The following is a 22,903-nucleotide window of genomic DNA, read 5'->3' on the forward strand; positions in this document are numbered from 1 at the left end:
GATTTTGGAGCAACTGAGGCACAGCAGCTCAGTTGTTTTTAAACATTCCACTCATGCTTGAAAATCCTCCTATGTGGCTGCATGAAAGCAATTCTGCGAATAGGAGGGACCCAAAATCCCTTCATCACGATTTATCAAAGCACATTGTTAGAAATCCTAAAGGCATGAGGGCAGATTATAGTGGCATTTATGTTAAAGGCGTAGTTACGTTTTCACATGGCACAAGGATGGCTTGGATGGTAAATGACATCATGACCTGAAAAGGACATTCGTAACTTCTCTGGTTTTCTTTGTCTGATGTACAAACTAGTTTGGGGATCTTAAACATCCAAATTTGACAAAACAGAGTAAATTTGTATGCACTACATTTATAGCTGAAGTTCTGTAAAATGTAGTGAAAAGAGCCAACAGTCTTAAGCTAGTTCCTTAAGATCCAAAATTTTTAATTTATATGATCCAAACTATAATTCTAGCAAATGAAAAGCTATGTAGCTAAAGCATGCATATTTCTTTTCTCCGATCAGTTTACAAAGAAATTTAATTTTGTTTTTTTCCCCTTGTTTCTCCAGCTGCAGACCTCCTCCTCATCCCGCTGGTGGTAGGAATCTCATCAGCCTTGTTTGTCGGCATCCTCATTATTGCAACGGTAACCTGCTGCTTTATGAAGCGACTAGCAAGACAGAGAGCTCCTAAATAAGGGTCAAAGTGGGCAGCAGCTTTTTAGTGACTGCTCTTTGTTTACTGGGAGCTACTGTCGAGATTACAGCGGTGGAAAACGGCCACCCCACTCCAAACTGACTTGAAAACTAAATTAAAGACTTTGGCGTCTTTTATCTCAGTGTTCTGTGTTTGGACGTTTTTGTTTTGCAATCCATGCCAAAACATTTATTTTTTTACATTCGCTCAATGTTTAGTACTATGTTGTGCACCAATAGCAGGTTAGAACCGTAGATTTTTCTGCCTCACTTTGCAAGTGGATTTGATAGCTGTTTTCATGTTATCCATAACCACATTTTTAGTGCTATTCTTGTTTTTTTTTTTTTTTTTTTGCAAAATAAATAAGGGGTTGTAAAGATAATTGAAATCAATGCAGGTTTTAGTGAAGTTATTCTTTCTGTAGAAGATTGTCAGATGTTAAGTAGCCATGCTGCTCAACTCATCAGATTATTTTTATATAATGCTGGATATGTAGGTCATTATATGTTCACCATTGGTGCAGCGTTTTTTGTGGATAAAAGCAGTTATGTTTTCAGGTTGCTTTTCATTCAAGCTACACGTTTTGTTTTGAATACAAGACTCCACAATGTACAAAAGGTATGTGCATGGCTTTAGGTGCTAACTGGCAGTCAGGTGAATGCTGATTGAAGCTGTTTTGCCAGTTTCTTATCTTTAGCCCAGAGCAGGTCTGCAAGTAAACAAAGCCTATGCTGGTGAGTTACTGTCCTATGGAAACCAGTCCAGTTGATGGTTGCTTTCTGTTGTCAATTTTGTAAAACAGAACTGATGTGTTTAAAATGTTATATTTTATCAATTTGAATGCGATAAATGAAAATGCCCTCGACACTGAGCTAAAATATGTTCAAATGTGGCTGAAATTCCATATTAATTGACTTAATGTAAGACTTTGCTGCAGCACAATATTTCTATGTAAAGCACCATTGATTAGCATGCTGCAGCAGTCTGCTCCTTTTAAGCACTTGGATGAAAATGAGTCTGGGACCAAAGCCCATTGGTATCCTTTACTCTGTAATCTTCCAGCCAAAAAGCCATTCATGTGCTTTTTTTTTTTTTTTTTTACTTGTTTTGGGGGTTATGGCTTCTGACAAAAACGAACGTGTTACGTCTTTTCTCTTTTGTATCACGTGATTGCTGGTTAATAAATACTGTGGTTTTCTGTGGCGCCCAGTCATATGATCTGATAGTTTGGTGAAATATCTCCATCATCCCCTTCCCCTTCCTGATGTTGTCTGGGGCTCTTAAGGAGGCTTTTTATGACCATGGCTCCCCACAGCTAGCCCACAAAAATGTATTGGAGAGATTCAGTATGCGTGCATGTTTAATCCATCCTCCTCTTCCTGTTGAAAGTAACTCCTAAAGAAAGTGTGGTCATGTAAAATTACATGCATTGACTTTGAATCTCTCTCTGCAGGAGGTTTTGTTGAATCTCAGTGCTTTCTTTTACTTATGTTTCCTAAACCCTCATTATAAATGTTCAAAGAGGGTTTGGAGTAAAATCACAGCTCTGTTTGCTTGCTGAGCCACTTAGTTCCAGACTCAAAGCTGATTTGTTCCCTACAGCGCTTTATTTTACACCAACGTGGATAGTCATCGACACAGCTGCAGCAGAGGCAGGGCACTGCTGTGTGGATGTATTTTCAGAGTATCTGAGAGTTCATCTCTAATCCCCATTTATGGCAGCAGCGGATCTTACCGCCCTTCCCCCACGCTGTGTGGCTCACATTCAATTTGTTTTCAACCACTTTTCTCTGTGAATCATTCCCCTCTGTGAAGAGATTTTTGCACAGAATGTGAAAAATACTAAACTGTTGTCTAATGTGTGCTTTTGTGTAAAGTTTTCTCATGAAGAAATTTTGTTTGAATTGTTTAATGATGCTAAACTTCACTGTTCCTAAATGCATCCATATAATCATAAAAGCAGGTTATTTCTCACCTTTGTTTCTTATGGTGCTTTGGCAAAACCCGCCAATTGATTAAAAAATTAAACACTCTGTATTTTCATCAGTACTTTGTGTATTTTGCTGTTTTTTTTTAGTAAATTTGAACATGCATATCAGATAAAATTAAAAATATTTGATTTCTGTAAATTCTGCTGGATAAAGCACTCACAGTCTAGAATGCTACATTTTCCATTGGTAAATATAAATTATTCTTGTGGTTGCTGTAATTTACATGTTATAAAAATGTCAATTAGCCATATCTCAAATGCTGTATGGCGCCTTTAGTAGTGCAATCATATTTACAAAAAAAAACAACAAAAATTATATAATTTCATTTTTGTAATTTACAATCAAAAAATAATAAATTAAATAATTATTACTGAGAAAATATTTAGGTATATTTAAAAACAATAATGTTTGCTGATAATCTAAGCTTCATCATGTGTGCTTTTTATTATTTTTAAGCATAACAATTTGTTTACATGCAGATGTAATATAAAATGTATAAAGTAGAATTTCATGACAAAGTACATTAATTTCAGGAATTTATTCAGAATAAAAAGGTTTATAACATAGATTGATATAAGTTGAGAATATTTTTGTGCATGTGTGTAATATAGCTGAAAGATATGAGATGACAGCTTTCCGAAAAAAGGACTACAAATTCAAATCCGTTTATAGAGCGCCAAAACACAACACGTCATCTTAAGGTACTTTACAGGACCAATTGGTTCAAAGATTTCCATTTTAGAAAAAAACAGCTGAATGCATCGACTTATTGACTTGAAAGCAATCCCTCATACCAAGCGTGCTTGAAGTGACAGTGGAGAGGAAGAACTGCCTTTTACAGCAACAGGAAGAAACCTCCAGCAGAATCAGGCTGTGTGTGAGTTGCCAACTGGGGTTTCAAGGAGATAGAAGCAGACATAAGAAATGAACATAGCAGGACGGATCTATAACTAGTTTCTATGTTAGAAAAGCTAATAGTAAACTAGCTATACAGGGGGCTGTGTCTGGGAAAGGAACAGCTGAGCCAGTTTTCATGTCAAAACAGAAGTTACACGTATGTAATGGATGGCTATGGCTCTGCATTGTCAAACCTAAGAAATTTAAAGGTGAGGACTTTAACTCATGAAGAGATCATGTATTCTTGTTAAACTTTGAAGCAGGCTGTGCTGATATATCCTGTCACACTAAGGATCATCCACGTAGCTCCTATGCAGCAGACAGAGGACTACAGTAGGCATAAGCCCTGGGTGTGTAAAGAAAGAAAATCCCCTTGAAAAGTATCAATTTATAAGTAACACTAGTTCCACCTTTTTCATGAATTTCTACAACTTTTTAATGATTTTCTGATTCACTGGGAAGCAGCTGAACACAAAGATTTTATTTCGAAACATCAATTCACACAGCAAAAAAACAAAGAAAACAAATTTGCAGTTAGACATTTTATATCTGCACTTGTTACATCTGCAGAACCTCAAAGGTCTTATATATCTGACAACCGTCAAATCTCAGATCAAGCTCATCTGTTCTGGCCACCAGAGCTTATACAGGAAATATAAAATAATTTTCCTGTGAATTCATTGTATTGAATTGCATCTTTGATGGAAACCTAATGAGCAAAAACCTTTTGATGAAGCAAACAAAAGTAACATGACTAACATGATGATAAGAAAATCTTAAAAATCATAGACCCACACGATCTCAATTCTCCTCTCCCCTCAAAGCTGCCTTGTATTTCCCTCTGAGCTCTTTTATTGTGCTCAATCAGCTTACTGAGCATTACATAACTAATGCTAACAGTACCAAAGTTAATCCTCTTCTTCCTGTATGATGCTACAGCAGGCAGTCAGAGGCTTTGTGACATGGTGCTGAGACACCACAGAGTGTGGTTGGTTGGCTGGTTTACATGGCCACTCCATCAACCAATCCCTGCAAGCCTAATGTCAAACATGTCAGAACTGAAGTTGTGATGCTCTCTGCAGGCCAGACGCTCTAACAGGTTCAGGATCTCTTTAAAGATGCTCTATAGCCAAAAAGATGTCATTGTTGTTATTATCACAAATAAGGAAATGAAAATCATACAAAGATCAAATAATGTTTTTAATATAAAAACAGTTTGAGCAATGCATTTATGAGACCAGTTAAGTTAGATATTTTTCCTACCAAGCTAATAACAAGAATTGAAGATTAAAAGTACAATATTGGAATTTAGAATGCCTGTGCTGTCTTTTAAATGCTTATTTTGGTCTGTAAATTATTGTTTAGTTGACCAGTCTAGCATTAGATGAAGTAATATAATTATATAGTCTGGTCCAAAACAGAAACATCTAATTTTAATTATCAGTAGTCACTAACTCTCTGAAATAGTGTTGTGTTCTGTCTCTCTGTGGTCAGAGAAAACTTCTCACAACAGAAATTCACAAGTAACAAAATATTTTCAAGCTATCAGTGCAAAAAGAAAGTATATGGTGATGCTCTTAATGTGTCTGCTGATGTCTATTTCAATGTCGTTTAAGTTGTCTTCTTTCTTGCTCTCTCTTCTTTTCAGTGTATTGCTAATGTTTCCGGGTCCGTTCTTCAGTTGCTCCGGATGACAGCGAAAAATGGCTTCATGTCTGATAGCTACAGGACCATGATCGAGGCATCGCCAGTTCCCAGAAACTATCCTGTTGTAGAGAATAAAAGAACAAATCAACTATCACATACACAGTCATATTTTTCTGAGTTGCATAAGGAAGGGCATCCAGTGTAAACACTCTGCCAAGTCAATGCACAGGGTTTAATGACCAGCTGTGAATCCTGTGTAAGGGAGCAGTTGACAGGACTTTGTATGATTATTGGTTGTAACCCTGTAACTTTCTCATTGTTTGTAGACACTATGTCATTCAAAGCCACCCAGTGGTTCATGGTTGAGTTTTAAGTCCATCTGACCCCATCTATCATGCCAGTCCTTGCTGACTAACATAAAAAAGGGCCAAAAAAGTAAAAAAAAAAAACAATCCACTGGACTTGGTTTCCAAATTTGAAGACGTTTAGCTTCCCATCCATAAAGCTTTTTCTAATCAAAATGTCAGAATTAGCTTTGAGTTGTACTTACAAAACTTGTTTTGGCTTTGAAAACATGCAAATCCACACCTTAGGAATGGGGAGTCGTTTTGGGTTCTTTGTTAACCTGCAATACCCAATACTTGGCTATGTCTCTGAAAGGGGAGTCGTTAGGGGCAAATGTTGGCTTGGCTGTCCAGGCAAGATATATTTTTCCCCTGCAGGGGGGGTGGGGGGGTTGAAATGATAGCAGGAAGGAATCAACTCTATAGCTGCATTGTAGGTTTTTGAGAGCTGAGACCAGAGTCCAATCGCTCTGTTTAAGGTTAGTTTTTTTTCTTTCTGGATGACTGAAAATCTTCACCAGCATATTAAAAAGGGCTTTGCGTTCTAAAAGTTAAATCCCCATGAATTGTTCCCATCTGCTACTATTCCTTTGGCGTTTGTGTTCACTCTGAAAGGCTTTCTCTTTGGTGAACACAGATGCAGAAGATGGTCATGAACTGAGAGGAACCATGTTGATATGCTCAGACCCACAGTAGGCAAGTACGACAAAAACATGTCAGATTGTTTTATCCTGGGTCAGGTTTAACCCAATATGAGGTTTCTCTGTTTGTGTCATATAAGTCTTTGACACGTCCACTACAGACAGCTTGATTAAGTCAGGCTTAATGACTGATTTCTCAAGCACAGGATAGTCCACGTTAGCAAACTGACTGTCATTCAGCTACATTTTTTACATATTCGTGAATAGAAAAGAAACATTCAGAAAATGAATAGATTAAATAAATACCTCTGTTAAATCTTTAAAGGTATAGTGGAGGATGTTCTTTTTCCATGTGGATCATCAAAATAAGTGGTCCCCCTAATTGTCAATCATTTTGATGATATGTTTACGTAAGGACGTCCTACGTGCGTGCCCCAATTTTCACTTACTGGTGGTGAGTCTGACATAGTGGAAAAATTGAAAATTTTGTTTTTGAAAGTAAGCTTGTATTGGCAATGCAAACAGCAACTTTTAAATGGAGCGTGCATGAGGAGAAATGGGCTCGTGCACGTTCTCACACGCATTCACTGAGCGTTCCCTCTCGGGAGTGGGTATAGGGTTGTGCATGTGCATTTTTTTTTAAGTGTAGAGGGTGGGTCTTTTAAAAAATTTGCAAAAATCCTCAACTATACCTTTACATTCTATTTAATAGCAGGCAAGTCTATTGTAAGAGAAATTTAACAAAACCTAAAGGAAAAACTTTTAATGAAAAATAAAGTGTTGCATTCTGTTTGTTTAAGCTTTAGTACTTCAACTTTCAAAAAGAGTCCAAACAACAATATCTTTTTTCTTCTGGGTCTCAAGGGGACAGGGTCTAATGAAAAAAAGGTGATGAAATTGATTTTTCCCTTAGCAATTTTGCTCTAATAAGGTATATCTAAACTTAACTGTGAGTCTCACCGCTAGATTCCCATTTATTGGAGCCCCTTTATTAAGAATGGTGAAAAGTCTTAAAATAATTCATGTTATGTGGCACAGCACTGTAAACCCACACTAAGCACACTGATTCAGTGGGGGAAATTATACCATGTTGACAAATAACCCATTGCTTACTGACCAACAGCTTTATTCATTTATAACCCCAAGAATCTTCATATTCATTAAGTAAGGCAGATTTGAGTAGATTGTAAATGGCTATTAAAATAGCACCTGTCTACAGTACCCAAATTAAATATTAACATATTACCCCAATTAAATGTAAAAATACTGTAATGATATCAAGGTAAATAAAATGTTGCAACTCCTTGTTAAAAAAAGAAGCAAGTTTATCTTGAAAGAAAGTGCAGTTAGTTATTTCATGCTTCATCTAATCTGTTTTGTTTCATAGAAATAAACCATTTTCTTTCCTATTACTGATGAAACATTTGCTAACTGATTTTTAATGGAACTGTGTGATAAAAAAAATAAATATTAACCTTTCAGATATAAACATGCCAGGTGGACCTAGGGTGAAACTAAATGTAAATATAGCCCTGGGAAAACTTATTTATGAGGATTGCTTCATTTATATATCTGAAATACCAGGTCAGCAACAAAAAAAACAAATTGCCTATGAAAGACAACTGACACAAATATAAAAGCAACATGTAGATCCTGTAGAAAATCAGTGCAGATTTTCTACAGGATCTTTCTATGCTCCAGACTTAGTAGTAGTGTTAAACTAAAAAAAGTTGTTCATACAAAGTATTTGCATTGGGTGTCTGTTTACTGTTACATACAATTTTATAAAAAATGTAAATTTCTTTATATAAGGTCCTTTTTATCCTTATGCAATAAATGTTTTAGATTAAGTTCTAGATTTTTCTAAACTGGATGATCATGCAATAAAGGTATTTTATTATGTTATTAAACACATCTATTTCAGGGTTTGCAGCGTAATGTATAATATGGCCACATTTGCTTTCGTTTTCATGCTGTATCTTCAATTGTAGATTTTTTAGTCACTTTGATCCAGTGTTAATATTGTCTGTATGCAGAGTTTATTGACCTACTTTTTATTTATCTAAAGTTGAGGTCAAAGTTCTAGTTTGATGATTTATGTTTAGATAAATAGCCTCCTTTGGTGTAAAACTCCCGTCCAACATTTTCAAGTGTTTATCAGTTTAATAGGATATGTTTTATCTCATATAAGGCCACTTATACTTTTAAGGAATTAAAAAACCTTTTTATTAAAAGTAAAACTTGAACATATACAATTTTATTGTCTTTAGAAATCTTTCAATTGGATTTAGTATTGTATTATCTGACACGTTCTTAACTCTATCACATGATTTATTTCCTGAACTTATCTGAGAGAAAACTTTAACACTGATTAATCTAATATGATGCTGCAATCGTAGATCATAATGTTGAAATTGCTCAGTCATTTATTGTGCTGAAACTTATGAGAGGCCGTGTTACTTTTATAAAATACACCTTTTTTTCTTTCTTCTTTGAATATTCTGAGGCAACACTCTAATACTGTAATATATGCAATGATAATTAGAATAAAAATAAAACACGTTGATATCAGTGAACTTTAAGTTTGAGTACGTACCCCTCTGGGTGGGCAGTGGATCTGGGCGTACCACTCCTGGCAGTACAGACACACCTGAACCCCCTGACCGAGGAAAAGACACGCCCACATGATGATGTTGAACACCGGGCTCTGTCTCTTATCAGTCATCGTAAAGTTGAAAGCCACTAAAAGAAACAAACATGGTGGATGTTAAGGACTTCAATTAATCAGTAATGCTTTGTTTGAGTATTAGCTGAGGGAAAACAGGAGAACTGAGGCACAAAGACAAGCAGGTGAAAGCTGAATTCTAATCCCAAGAAACCTACTGTTTGTTTTAAGGAAAAATATACAGTTTTCTAAAAATGTTAAATAAGGTTCGTCGGAAAGCAAAAAACTTTTTTTTATATTATTGCAGTTAGTGTAGTTTATAGTTACTTGTTTATTATTTTTCAAATTTTTATTTTTATTTTATTCAGCTCACTTTATGCTTCATTTATCTTTTCATGCCAGTCAGCTATCAGTCAGTCCTATGAGATGCTTTGGTTGTGGTTACATGTTGATGTGAAAGCATGAAAGCTGCTTGTGACATAGTTTAAGTAGTTCTAACATAGTTTTAACTCAGTCCCTGACTTAGCTCTAAATCATCCTTCTTTATCTAAAAATACAGCAGCCCAAATAAAGGATTTATATCCTATTTTTTTTTTATATATTATATTATCCATCCCTTTTCTGCCACCCTTTATCCCAACTGGGGTCGCAAAGGGTGCTGGTGCCTATCTCCCACTGTCAATAAGCAAGAGGCAGGGTACACCCTGGACAGGTCGCCAGTCCATTGCAGGGCAACATAGAGACAAACAGAAAAAACAACAATTCATTCACACACCTAAGGAGAAATTAGAGATGCCAGTTAACCTAGCAGTCATGTTTTTGGACTGTGGGAGGAAAGTGGAGTACCCGGAGAGAACCCACAGATGCTCAGGGAGAACATGCAAACTCCTTGCAAAAGACCCCGGGCTGGGAATCGAACCCGGAAACGTTTTGCTGCATTATATTATATCTTAAGACTAATATAATTATCAGGAGTTACAATTCTAAACACCATTAAAAAGGAAATATTTACAATAAATGAACATGTATTTTTGAAAGCTAGAAGTCCTCAGATTGCTTCTGAATGTGTTGGAATAATTAGTGAAAAATACATTTATTTTGCAATAGGTCAAGAAATACACATTGGAGAGCAAAAGATTTTTCTAATTCTACATTTTGATTTTATTACTACATGTTAAGCACACAATTAGGTAAATCTCCTTACCTCCAAAAACTGCAAAGAGGCAGAACATGACAGGATAGAAGAAACCGAAGCAAAGGGCCAAAGCATATTCATGGACAACTGCAGAAACGATGAACACGGACAGCATGGCTGCTGCTCTGAATCTTCTGTTGGAGAGCTGTGGAAAGAGAGAAAAAGAGGCAGGAAGAGAGAAAGAGATGCCAAATAGCTTTTTATTATGGGACCTCCTGCTTTGCATTAGTTGTACTCCTTTATATTGGCAATCTGCTCACCCAGAGGAAGTCTCTGTACCCGTAGTAGTACAACCAGTCATGAACCACAACATTCCAGGTGCGATAATAGTTTGCAAAGGATGTCGAGTTCCACCAGTCCTGTTAAACCGAAAATAATTTAGCAGAAGTAAACCAAATAAACTTTTAATTTAGTTGTTTTTGAAACCTCATTAAAACATGAAAGGGCAGCAATTAATCACCAACAAGGATATGAAGGATTTCATATACAGTAGATGGAGGTTTTGTATGCAGAGAGGCAAAACACTTTGAATGTGTGTGAACATTTCAAATCAATCATAGCTATAAAATGGCTCAATACATTAAAGGTCATGCTTGGAGCTGAAATATATATTTTTGTAATTACCTGCAATAACCTCAATATCCAGAGCATTAGTTTTAAAGAAACTTTGAATAGTTAATTAAATGCCTTTTACAGCGAAATTTATTTTGAAAGTCATGCTATGCCATCTATTACAACTTCACATTAGAGTCATGTGCAAAATGAAAACTTATTTTATTACTTTCACAAGCCTGATAATCAGGAAAAAAACATCTATCTGCAACCACATAATGCTGGTTCCTCTGTTTTAAAGAGACATTTTCCATAACAGAAACCAAATCACTTGCTATCTTTGGCTGAGGTTAAGAAAACCAGCTCAGCTGTGGCCTTTAAAGTAGATGCTGGGACAGGAAATGGAAAATTTATCTGTCAGATCTCTTATGGACTGGAGTACATTTCAACTCTTAGTACATGATACAAATGTTGAACGACATCGTTTATACGATTTTTGTTCTGAGTTATCACTGTACATCAAAGAGTTTTAATAGCTTGTGCTGCCTACTGGAAGCATGTCATCAAGTAATGCTTAGCCTACTCCTCAGGTGAGATCTGTGGCATATTATAACACATACCTCTTTCATCCAATGCTTTTTTTGCATCTTTTTTTGATTTTCTTGCTGAAAATTAATTATTCACCCTTTCGTCCTCTAACAGTTTTCTTTTCTTGGAGGACTACCCTGTATTAAACCCAAATAAACCCTCCATTAACTGTGACCAGCTTCCTTCCCAGAGCAGAAAAGGGCATTCCAACTTCACGACACTGCCACACGTACTGAACTGCAGTTGATGTATTAGTTTTCAACCACATGAAGGGATTTGCGTATGCCATACACTTTCCATTTTCAGTTCAGGTTAAAGCCCTGCTTAGTGCTTTTAAACCCAACCCTGTTTAAATGTATTCACACCTTTATAGTGGGGTCTTCTTTTTTCATGACGCAGCCGATAAACCGTTCACTAATGTTCTTTATCAAACCACCACAGAAAAGCTGGATTTATGTTAAGAATAAATCTCAGACAGAAAAATTTTATTTACAAATAGGGTATTTGTAACAGCAATTGTTTTCAATGCATTTCATATAGGAGTATCATAGTAATGATGCTAGAATACTGTATGCACATAACAATTTCAAGAATTTATTTGTAAAATTTTTCAAATCTATGCAACACAATCTTGCCCTACTGTATGTTTGGCATCTCACATCAAATCCAAATGGAGCTAAAGGAATTTATAGTTTTTTACCCGAATGTCACCTCAAATAAGTGAAGTATAAGGATGGCATAGCAAAGCCAAGGAACTCAAGGAATTTTCTAAAGTGCACTATATCAAAACCAATTTTTTTCTGCAGCTTGTTAAAATTTTTGGCTATTGTTATTGATTGTTGTTTTTCTTGTTTCCACATAATATATGGTACCAACACCAAATATAATTATCTGCCTCAGTGTCATTATTTACTTTTTTTCAACACCTCCTTAACCGAAACCTTGTCTTCTGATACCATACGTAAATGTGACATTTACTCTGAGTCAGAGTATGTTTAGCATGTTCTTAATTGGATTTTGCTTTTAAAATATGGCTCTTTAAGTTTAAAAGCAAAACTTACGAGGATCTATATTGTGTAAATAAATTTAAAGATTAGTTAATTAGGTTAGGCAACTTTTAATTGAATATTTATACTAAGCAACTTTTGCTCGTTTACATGCATGAATTCTTCTCTTATGCCTCATGTGTTACCTCATTCACATTTATCTGCATGAATAAAGCTGTTAATATGCTGAAAATTTCTGAAGCAGAGTTTGCAATATCCCTTTTTTAATCAATTTGATTGTTCCCACAAGGAAAATGAAACTGATTTGCCAATACTGCTACCCCAGGAGAAGGGATGTGACAAGAAATCAAGTCTCACACACCTTGTAGAACATCCTGTCAGCAAAACGCAACAGCTCCCCAAAGAGGTTGAGCCAGCAGTGCAAGAAGGCAAAGAAACACAGCAGGAGAAGCATTATTCCTGAAACACAAAAAAGAGAAGACCAAGAAATAGGCCCTGCTCTCAGGCAACATAAAAAGGAATTGTAACTTAATACCTATCTTTTAACATCAGCACTCTAAAAGCTTTTTAATTTTACGGTTGTAATAAACCAGCCAACCTTTAATTACTTGTATCTGCTTTTTGATAGCATCTTTAATCTTAACACTGACTTAAACACACTTGAGAGTGCATTTAATGGGACGTAATCTATTGTTCACTACAAACTCACTGGAGATACTGGATGCTAGAAACAAGAACATTTAAGTTCTGAGATTAATTGCATATTCATTATGTTCCTTCAGCACAATATTCAAGTTTTTTTTTCATGTGTAAATGTTATGCAATAAAATACCTGGTAATATGGAGTGAAATACAGCCAGAACCATTGTTCTTTTGCTAAAAGGTTGGTTGGTCTCTGGTCTGAAGACGGGTATACAAAGACGGACCAGAACGAAGTATCCATAAAACAGGCATGCAAAAATCTATAATGATTTCAAACGAAAATACAGTTAGACACAAATTCTTGTAAATGAGTCCAAATGATAGAAAATACAAGGTTGCACCAAAGCTTACAAATGTGACTGAAAGACTGTTGGTTTAATCTAATTGATATAATATCAAACTATACAAACACAAGATTTTTACTTGTCTATAAAGTACGACCTCAAACTGACCACCTAAATTTATTACATTTTCTTATCTATCATTCATTAAATGTTCAAACTGTCATCTTCTTACCTTGCCAATAGTGACAGCAACATATTCCCAACGTATTCGTTTATTTCTGCAGTTAAAAGACAGGCTATTAGAAATGCAAAATTATCTATCTATCTATCTATCTATCTGTCTGTCTGTCTGTCTGTCTGTCTGTCTGTCTGTCTGTCTGTCTGTCATAAAAATGCTATTTTATAAAATGCTTGCTTTTCTTCTTACCGAGGGTAGAATTCCCTATAGATCAGTGTTGGGCAGAAAAGAAAATACAGGTAGCTGGAAAATGTTGGAAACCTGGGTTTTTCTCCTGAAAGAGAAAATGCAATACAGTTAATGTCACTAAAATTGGCAGACTTAAAGTTCAGCAATATCAGCTAATTAGATATATCTTTTGAAAAAACCAAAAACCTTGGTTGTTGGCAATAATGCACAAATATTACGCCCCTCTCATTGGAACAGAACTGTTAATGAGAACATCTTTAAGTCATAAAAGCAAACTTAAGATGTAATGCCTATGTCAGATAATGGATGGATGCATGGATGGATGTGTGTCAGATAATGGATCGATGCTTATCTTTTTAGTTTATTCATCAAGTTATTCTGGGATTTCAGAGCTAATCTCATTACCGGATCATGTTATTAACCTTGTTTTTTTCTCCATTATGTACCGGTACTGCCTTTGGAGGATTTTTTTTTTGCTAAAATTGTAATTTAAAAATGATACTACTACTACCAACACTACTACTTCTACTAATAATAATAATAATAATAATAATAATTATTATTATTATTATTATTAAAAGCTCTTTGTATGGGAATGTGTTAAATGGCTATTTGGCGTCTTGTTGGCAACAAAAACATATACTATGGTGAGCATTTAGCTATAAACATCCTATGTCCCTAAAATGTTGGTGATGTTTATTATTATTACAGAACATGGCTTTAAATCCCTCTGTAGGATGTCTTATTCAAAGTTTTCCAAACTACTGCACTAAGACAAAATTTCTACAGACTATTTCCACATCAATCACTAAATTCCATTCATGGTTGGACATTTTTCTTTGGTGATGTTAGGGTCCCTTTAAGCCTTTATAATGCTCCTTATTATGGATTTTGCGACACGCCTGTAAACTGGGTTGTTCTTTTCTATCCCCAGTAACAACAACATGATTAACAAATTTCTTGAAAAGCAAGAAAATATAGAAAGGAATGTATTTATTTGATTGCGTGTATGCAAGTTAATTTGAGTTATCGGACTTCTTTTCATCTGTCTTTGATAGCTGTGGGATTTTCTTTATACTCTTAGATATATCTATATGTTTATATATCTATGAAAAAAAAAAAAAAAAAAAAAAAAAAAAAAAAATATATATATATATATATATATATATATATATATATATATATATATATATATATATATATATATATATATATATATATTATTATATATTTATTCTACTGTTGCAGTTGTTTTACTTATAATAATTAGCGTTTTGAACAGTGCATGGAGCAGCATCAGCAGCAGCAGCACTAATGTATATGTACTGCTGTTTTCATTATAAGTTTGAAACGTTGGTTGCAGCTATTTTCTCAGTAACCTTCTGTTCTGTTTCAGTCATTTTTCTTCTGCTTCTTCGAGTGTCACTGTGAATAATTGTACAGCCTCTGGATAAATACACCTGACACTGAAACAGTACGGTACATTACCTTCCTTTGGTGTGTTCTTCAGGATAACGGGGGCCGTTTCTCTAATGAACGAATAGGCTTTCATCAGGAATCGAATCTGGGGAAATTTAATGACATTACAAATAGAGGCATGTTTACATTTTCAAACAAGATAGCAGCATTACCTGGAAACATTGATAAAGTGCTTGTTTGAGTTTACTTAATTACTCTTTGTAATGAATTAATGCTCAAAACCTTCACACACTTACCTGCTCTAGTATCACGATGAAGCGAGATGCTGGAGGCAGCTGGTGATGCACAACCGTGTAGATTGGGAATAGTCCAAGAACACAGGTCTGTATGGCAGTAAGAATCAGCCCTGCACCAAGAGTGAGCCCCAACTTGGAGGGGAATTTGTGGTACAGAGAACCCCAAAACTCCAGGATGTAGTACGGGACAAAGAGGGTGTAAACAAACATAGCGAGCCAGGCCCAGGTGACCGTCCCCAGTTTCCCAAAGGCGTAGAACAACATGTCAAACTCCAGAACCAACCTGAAAGTGGGCCAAAAAAAATAACAAAAAGACAGCAAAGATCATAAAGATTAAGTCAGACAAGAAGAATATAACCTGTTCATTTAAGTTTAAAGAGAAAAAGTCTAACAAGCATAGTTTCTGCTTTAGATTTATTTATTATTGAAATTATCTTGATTAAGAAAATCTGGAAAGTACAAGAAGAGCTAAAGAGTTTAAGTATATTTCTCTAATTTGTGGAAACGTAAGTACAAAATACTTATAAAAAAATAACTTTTATTCCAGCATCCCAGTTTTTTGGTCAAAATGAGCACAATTACATTGGAGAACCATCTCTTTTTCATTTTATTTTGCCAGTATATCCACATTAAAATCAAAAGTAAACATTTTATGTGCTTGTTTGGAGGGAAAACAAAGATATATAGCTGAAAATAACAAATAAAATGATTAGTGAGCGGCCAAAAGCATTAGGAGGAATACTTGGAAGGACTGATTATCCATTCCAGATGAACATAGGGAGTGACGAAGGAAGCCACGAGAGACACAATGAGGGAAAACAAAGAAACAAGTGGATTAGGACGTTTTCAGGGAATAAATGAGTTCCACCGGAATTGTTACAGGGTTATAGAGTTTAAGACGTTACAGCGCAACGACCATAAACCTCTATATCCATAGAAAAGCTTAGATGTGTGAAATAAAAGGAAAAACTGAATTCATTTCCTGGTAAAGAGATGAGGCTCTCTGATGCTGTCGAGGCAATTTTCGTGGAATAAATCTGAAGCACTACATACTTCAGAGAGATCAATGATAATTTCTCAAAACAAAAGGAGCATTAAAATGATTTTTTTCTCTAAGCAGGAGTGAGCTCACTATAAAAAATGGCAATACAATATACAATGGGTATCATATTTCTGCCTTTTGTCAAGATGATTTTTACTATAGAAACATTAAGTGGACATGTGCACATTAGACAGTCGGAGAAAAGGTCAAAGAAGCTGTTGTTTGTATATTGCTGTATACACACATGAAAATTGTAAGCTGGAAGGAAGGGAAGCAGTGGATGAAAAAGATGAACAGTGCTAAGTCTGTTGGAAGGATTGAAAAGCAAAGCCCATTTATAGTTCAGGAATAAACTGAGATTAGACTCAGTACTTGAAGAGGTGCCACACTCGGATGTATTCAGTACAGATATATAAGCTACAACTTCCAGCCACACCAAAACTATACATGACATCAGAAGATCTTATATGGGCTAAATAGAGTAAGGATTTTTCCATTGGTCATATATAACACTGCTGTCATCTTTAAGATCAAATCAATGCATTATACTATATATAACGAATAAGGTTAATTTCACAATTGAGTCCCTGAAATATTTTCACTTTTAGGATTTTCTTTTTCATTGGGAACTATAGTTAAATAAGCTATAGTTTAATAATTTCCATCAAGGGATTAATAAAGTAACTCTGATTCTGATAGTTAAACTATTCTAATGTACTGTTTATGAATATCCCCCCTGGCTTTATGGCGCTTTTAAGCTATTATCCAGGTTATTGAAATTTAATTGGTATTTTATATTTTCCTATTACCGGTATGTTCCCCCTAAGATAGATAACTCATATAACTATGAATTGCTCTGGCATTAAAAGACGCTTAATGTTATTGCAGGTACAACTTAAAAAAACATTTACAAAACTAATGTTGATTTACAGGTAACATTAAGATTACAAAGTTTAACATAGTTAGATAGATACATTTGCTTCTTTTGCACTAATAAGGTAATTATCTTTTAATATCTTTAAATTAAAACTTAATCTACAACAGATGATTGAATGATGGAGGATGCAGTTAATGCTGCAAATTCCATGTCAGGCCTTTGCTTGATATTTGCTGAATAAATGTTTCATTACAAAATTACATTACAGGGCTGACATTTTTCAATGATCTCTAAAACTGATTTTGTTGTTTCTTTGTTGCTTCTTAGAAACAGAGTACAAGTAAAATTGAAATGGATAAAGCCTTCTGACAGTACCAACTTACAGATCACTAAATGGTTTCAAGGAAAGGAAAGTAATATGAATGGTATGTTCACCACAGCAGGAGAAATAAGTTGCAGAGTTGATTTTGAAACAAGGTTGCTTTCCCATTGTTTTTTCAAATCATTGTTATTTACCAACTCTGGCTGGAGAAAAAAAAAGTTTAGATGTTTTATGCCTCTATTTAAACCCCTCAGTATTGCAGCAGTCTGATAATATTTTCATTAATTTATCCCTTGCTTGTACAATGAATGTTACCACATACCTGCCCTGGTCAATGTAGTCAACAGCCAAGGTGCTCATACAGAAGATGAGGAGCACAGCAATAAACATGTGGTAGATGGTCCTAATGTGGCTGATTTCAAACAGTTCACTGAGAAAGAGAAGAAAACACACAAAAAAAGATCTAAAAATATCAACACAATGCTTATCAATCTATATTAAATGCAAAATACCATCAGGAACTTTTGGCAAACTTTAGGTTAAAGTGTCTCATCCACATCGCATAAGGAAGCCGGAATTAAATCCAAAACGCTGAGACTTACTACAACTAAACAACTACTGTTGAGTGAGAGTTTTTTGCATAAAAAAGGAAAAAGGTTCATATTTTTTATTGTAAATCTATAACAAACACATATATATATCAATGGACATATATCTGTATGAGTTGCTTTTGTAAGATGGTCTTGACACAGATCTGTTTCTGCTGTGTTGTAACTCACTCCAACAGTGACGCTCTCTCCATGAACACTTTGCCATCATCCATCCTTTGAGATCTGAGACAAACCACAGACATTATCTAATTAAATCCATTGCACTTGAGCAAGTTAGTAATCGCAGCATCTCTATTCCAGATCCATGTGTTACAGCGGTGTGTACATCCATTGCACCTGTGCGAATCTTTCTTTGTTGTTTTCCCAGTCAGTGCAGCTTGAATGTGGGCGGGAGGCTCGATGGACTCAGTCAGAGCTTTGTCAAGAATGTCTCTGAGCTGATCCTGGACCTGCTCTAAAACTTTCATCTTTAGTTTCTACAAACAGAAAAAATAAAAGATTTTACTTTTTTCCCCCACAGTTTATGAAGTGCAGTTGAAATATTATATCTGGAACACAACTCCATTTCCTTATTTCCTTATTAGGCTTTTTGTTATAAACCCCCCAAATGGAATTATAGCATCTAGTCAAAATATTAATTTCTGTTTAAATTGAACAACATATACTACCAAGTTACCTTTGTGTATTTTTCCCACTCGATAAGGTCGTCCTTCACATTTTCATGACTCTCAGCTGAAAGAAAGAAATAGCGCTGCTCAGATTTTTTACTTTGCCTAACAATACACAGTGTGTCCTATTAATAAAACTGGAAGAGGTAATAGAAGGTTGTGTATTCAGCACTTCAGCAATTGGACATGCCACCATTTAGGAAAGTGAATGCATCAGGATTTACTGGCATGGAAACCACTGAAGAATCTATACAAATTATATTTCCTTCATTACTGAATCAAAATGCCAAATAAGTTCATAGATGTCACATTTTCAGCATACCTTGATTGGATTTGGCACCTTGCCGCTGAGTGTTGGTTTTCCGATGCCACATTCCGTTAGGGGGCTCAGCAGAGGTCATAATGAAGACAATATTAGGGCCGACAGCAAAGATCGATCTCTGCTTATAATGGATTAAAACAATACAAATGAATTACATCATGCAGAGTGCTGGGATATTACTGCAAAGCTGAGCTCTACATCTAGACATTATGCACAATACAAATGCATCTGAATTGCATCTTTTATTTTTACTCTTGAACATTTGATAAGTTTTAAACTATAGTTACCTTCTAACCAGATATCTATAGTTAAAACAAAACAATGCAAACAGCCGATAACACTACATATCACCACAGAAAGTAAACATTCTCTAGATATGGTCCACAGGAGACCCAGAGAGAGACAGATTTTCACAGAGAGGTAAATGACATTTAGTGACCTCATTTACTAATCCATGCAGTTAGATCAGTCCTCATGAGAAAAGCATATTAAGCAAATAATCATTACACACTCAGATTATGCTGCAGATGATGTAGTGGTAGAAAGTAACAGAAAAAATAGCAGTAACTCATTGCATTATCTCCTTCTGCACAGGTTTCTGCACAGCTATTTCCACAAAATCACTTATCAATGGATGACATAAGGGTTAAACTGATGTATTGCAGCCAGCTGCAATAAAACATAAAATATATCAATTGTATTTAGCTGTTAAAAAAAAAAAAAACATAGAATATTTTTTTGTTTTTGAAATTTCCATCTATGCACGAAGCATACAAGTAGATCTGATTAAACTACCGGTATCACTATTGGCAACATTGTTGGTCTGATTCTGAAACGATGGAAACAGAGAACCTTTGAACCCATCAGTTACATTAGCATGTCTAATTGAGTGTTATATACTGTATGATATGTAGCTGAGAATGTTTCATAGGCTGTGTGGGATTTTACTAGTGATAAACTGTAGTTCTGCACAAAATTATCACATAGCTTATTCTTCTATCACTTGTCTATTGTCTTATAATGTTTCCTTTAAGCTTAAATCAAGCTTTTACTTTTCATAGATCTATATTTTGTGAAAAGAATACATCAAAGCTTTTTGCTTCATCTTAGACAAAAAGAAAAAGGGTCAGAAATGTATAAATGACTGTTGAGTGTACACATTTGATGAGGCACAGCAGCTGAAATGACTGAGCATTCTCCTGCAATCTGGTTACAACTAAACCTTCAACTAATAAACTCAGCTCTAATAATAAGTCTTTAAACTGACACATGTGGAGTGTCAGGCTGGTTCTTACTCACAATCCTCTGGCAAACGGCTCAAGCTACTCCAAACGATGACTCCCACTGAGGCAGTGTTCCCAGCCGATGTTTAAATATGTCTAGCCAGCTGTTGCGATTCCTCTTCTGCTCTCCCCTGATTTCTTGAACTTTGGCCCTTTGGAACCAAGCCATGAACAGGCCAGGTCCTCTGCTACTCCCAACACAGCTGCTGCTCCTCTTTGGATGCTTGGAGTCATGCAGAACATTTGAATTGATTCTGATACCTCAGGTAAATAGTAAAGTTTTGTTGCTTTAACAGTAAAATTCCTGTATTCACCTCAGTTCTTTGCCGCTGAAGCAGTGTGCAGTGTCTCATTGTAAAGTTTTCTGGTTTTCCCAGAAAAAAAGTGTGTATTTTTTTTGCACTTCTGCAATAAATGCTTATATTGCTTTTTATTTGGGGGATGTGGGTTAGACTTATTTCTTTAAAAATCTGTTGTTCTTTTAACGTAAACATTGTGCAGGTACCCCTCCAGTTTCTTAACAAAGAGATAACTTGATGTATGGATAAGTTTAAAGATGCTGGTTATTTGCCAGCCATATTTTTTTCTTTAAGAACAACCTCATATCATGATTAATCCAGTAATTGGGGAAAGCTTACATTCCATTACCAACATTACGTTTATTTCATAAAAAAAACATTGAGGAAGGCAAATTATTTAATTAACACCACTTTTATATCTATACTGTTATTGCTTTTAGCTCCATCCATCCCATCTCATCCTTTATTCTGGTATTTCATCATGAGATATAGGTTGGTTTTCTATTACTCTGAAAGGGAAACAAAAACAAAAGTATTGTTTTTGCTAAAGTAGGCAACATAACAAGCTATCTGCTCAGCTGCCAGTGTCTTTTAATGCATTATATAAATTAAAATAATTGAAGCAGAGAATGGGTTTATGGCCACAGGATCATATTTATTGAAATGATAACAAATATGTTTCTCTGCAGCTACACAAAGTACTCCATGCAATAAACTACAAACAAACCAAGCATCACACAACTGTACAAACAGACAATTTCTCCCTCCAGGGTTTTAATCCCTCCTGTCCTTACTGTTACCTTTGAGGATACAGGCTAACACAAGGTTTATCTTGTCCGATTAGTTCTGTCTGGTAAAAGAGGACATATGTTTCACAGTCTGAAGGTAAGTTGACAGCTAGTAGTCAATACATGTTTTTCTGTCGGTTATTCAAACACACTTAACTCTAAGTTCACTGATATGTTTGACCCCTGGGTAACAGCCAGACTAAACAAGTGCTATATAAAATATAAAAGGTGATGAAGAGGTTAGAGAGAAAATAAATTTTGGTTTTACTACAGCTATTTAAAGAGTGGATCAGTAGCAGTTTTAATTTACAAAATATGAAATTGTTTTTTAAAACTACTTTTTATTTTGTGATGTAACAAATGCAAAGTATAAGACCACAAATAGATAATCCATAAACATACACACACACATATATATATATATATATATATACATATACATATATATATATATACATATACATATATATATATATACATATACATATATATATATATACATATACATATACATATATACATATATATATATATATATACATATATATATATACATATATATATATATATATACATATATATATATATATATATATATATACATATATATATATATATATATATATATATATATATATATATATATGTTTACAGTTCTTGAAAATGTTATTCAATCTAATTGGACCAAGAGAATCAGTAAAATACAGAATACAGAGCCATGTGAGCAACACCCCTGTCCCTCATAAGATCATAACGGTGGTCCAACAAACACCAAAATCTTTTAGCAGCCAAGTGACAGAAACAATTGATGAAGCTGTTAGTTTTCCTCGAGGATGCAACTAAACTTTCAAGAGAAGAATATGCTTCTCATCTATTCTACTAATCGTGCTTTTAGCAATTTTTCTACTGTTAAAACCCTGTTAACACTGAACCAGTGCTTAAAAGAGTGTTTAAAGACTTAACATGGTAAAAATTAAAGAAGACACCAAAGTTTACCTCAGTCTCTCTTTTCATTACGTCTGACCATCTTTCTGTTCATTTATCATTCCCACAGAATGATGACACCTCCACCTTGTTCCAGAGTGCGTGGAGGTGTTCAGAGGGATCCAAAATGTTACAGCAACACGTGTGCTGCGTTCCCTTGATGGTTTTTAGGTAACTTTGATGGAGACGATTTATGGCAGAATTAAAGGGCAGATTTTTTTTATCAAAAAAACAAAAATAAAACTTAGATCAAATGTATGATTGCTTTTCCAAGGGGCTGTATACGCTTTATGTTTGCTGATACTGTTTGTCCTATAAATTTGATGGTTTTCCTGTGTGAATAGTTGTGGATCTAT

The 22,903-nt window shown here is 34.9% G+C and overlaps 2 protein-coding genes and 1 long non-coding RNA gene across 5 annotated transcripts in view; 2 read left to right on the top strand and 1 right to left on the bottom strand.

Annotated features, from left to right (window-relative positions):
* igsf8 (immunoglobulin superfamily, member 8) overlaps positions 1 to 2,745 on the top strand; it is a 28,752-nt gene extending 26,007 nt beyond the window's left edge. For both annotated transcript variants that reach the window (XM_038295550.1, XM_038295631.1), the window contains exon 8: positions 570 to 2,745. In XM_038295550.1, the coding sequence (XP_038151478.1) occupies positions 570 to 697 (128 nt within the window). In that variant the 3' untranslated portion in view covers positions 698 to 2,745. The remainder of the gene's footprint in view (positions 1 to 569) is intronic.
* Positions 2,746 to 4,954: 2,209 nt separating this feature from the next.
* Positions 4,955 to 20,676, bottom strand: soat2 (sterol O-acyltransferase 2). 2 transcript variants are annotated; one of them, XM_038295942.1, is made up of 16 exons: positions 20,489 to 20,676; positions 19,194 to 19,311; positions 18,880 to 18,935; positions 18,540 to 18,679; positions 18,372 to 18,425; positions 17,915 to 18,022; positions 15,352 to 15,634; positions 15,125 to 15,200; positions 13,637 to 13,721; positions 13,442 to 13,487; positions 13,056 to 13,185; positions 12,585 to 12,682; positions 10,337 to 10,435; positions 10,086 to 10,221; positions 8,813 to 8,958; positions 4,955 to 5,350 (listed from the first exon to the last, which is right to left on the bottom strand). In XM_038295942.1, the coding sequence occupies exons 2-16, from the start codon at positions 19,270 to 19,272 to the stop codon at positions 5,294 to 5,296; spliced, it is 1,593 nt and encodes a 530-aa protein (XP_038151870.1). In that variant the 5' UTR covers positions 19,273 to 19,311; positions 20,489 to 20,676; the 3' UTR covers positions 4,955 to 5,293. The 2 variants fall into 2 exon arrangements, with proteins under 2 accessions (XP_038151870.1, XP_038151793.1); XM_038295865.1 differs by having other exon boundaries at positions 20,493 to 20,675.
* LOC119790465 lies at positions 20,437 to 22,778 on the top strand. Its single transcript, XR_005281724.1, has 2 exons — positions 20,437 to 20,742; positions 22,618 to 22,778. It is a non-coding gene; the product is annotated as an uncharacterized LOC119790465 (long non-coding RNA).
* The last annotated feature ends 125 nt before the right edge of the window (positions 22,779 to 22,903 follow it).

This window comes from Cyprinodon tularosa, unplaced genomic scaffold (assembly GCF_016077235.1).
Source record: "Cyprinodon tularosa strain WSP-4 unplaced genomic scaffold, ASM1607723v1 ctg10, whole genome shotgun sequence".
In the NCBI taxonomy this organism is placed as follows: domain Eukaryota; kingdom Metazoa; phylum Chordata; class Actinopteri; order Cyprinodontiformes; family Cyprinodontidae; genus Cyprinodon; species Cyprinodon tularosa.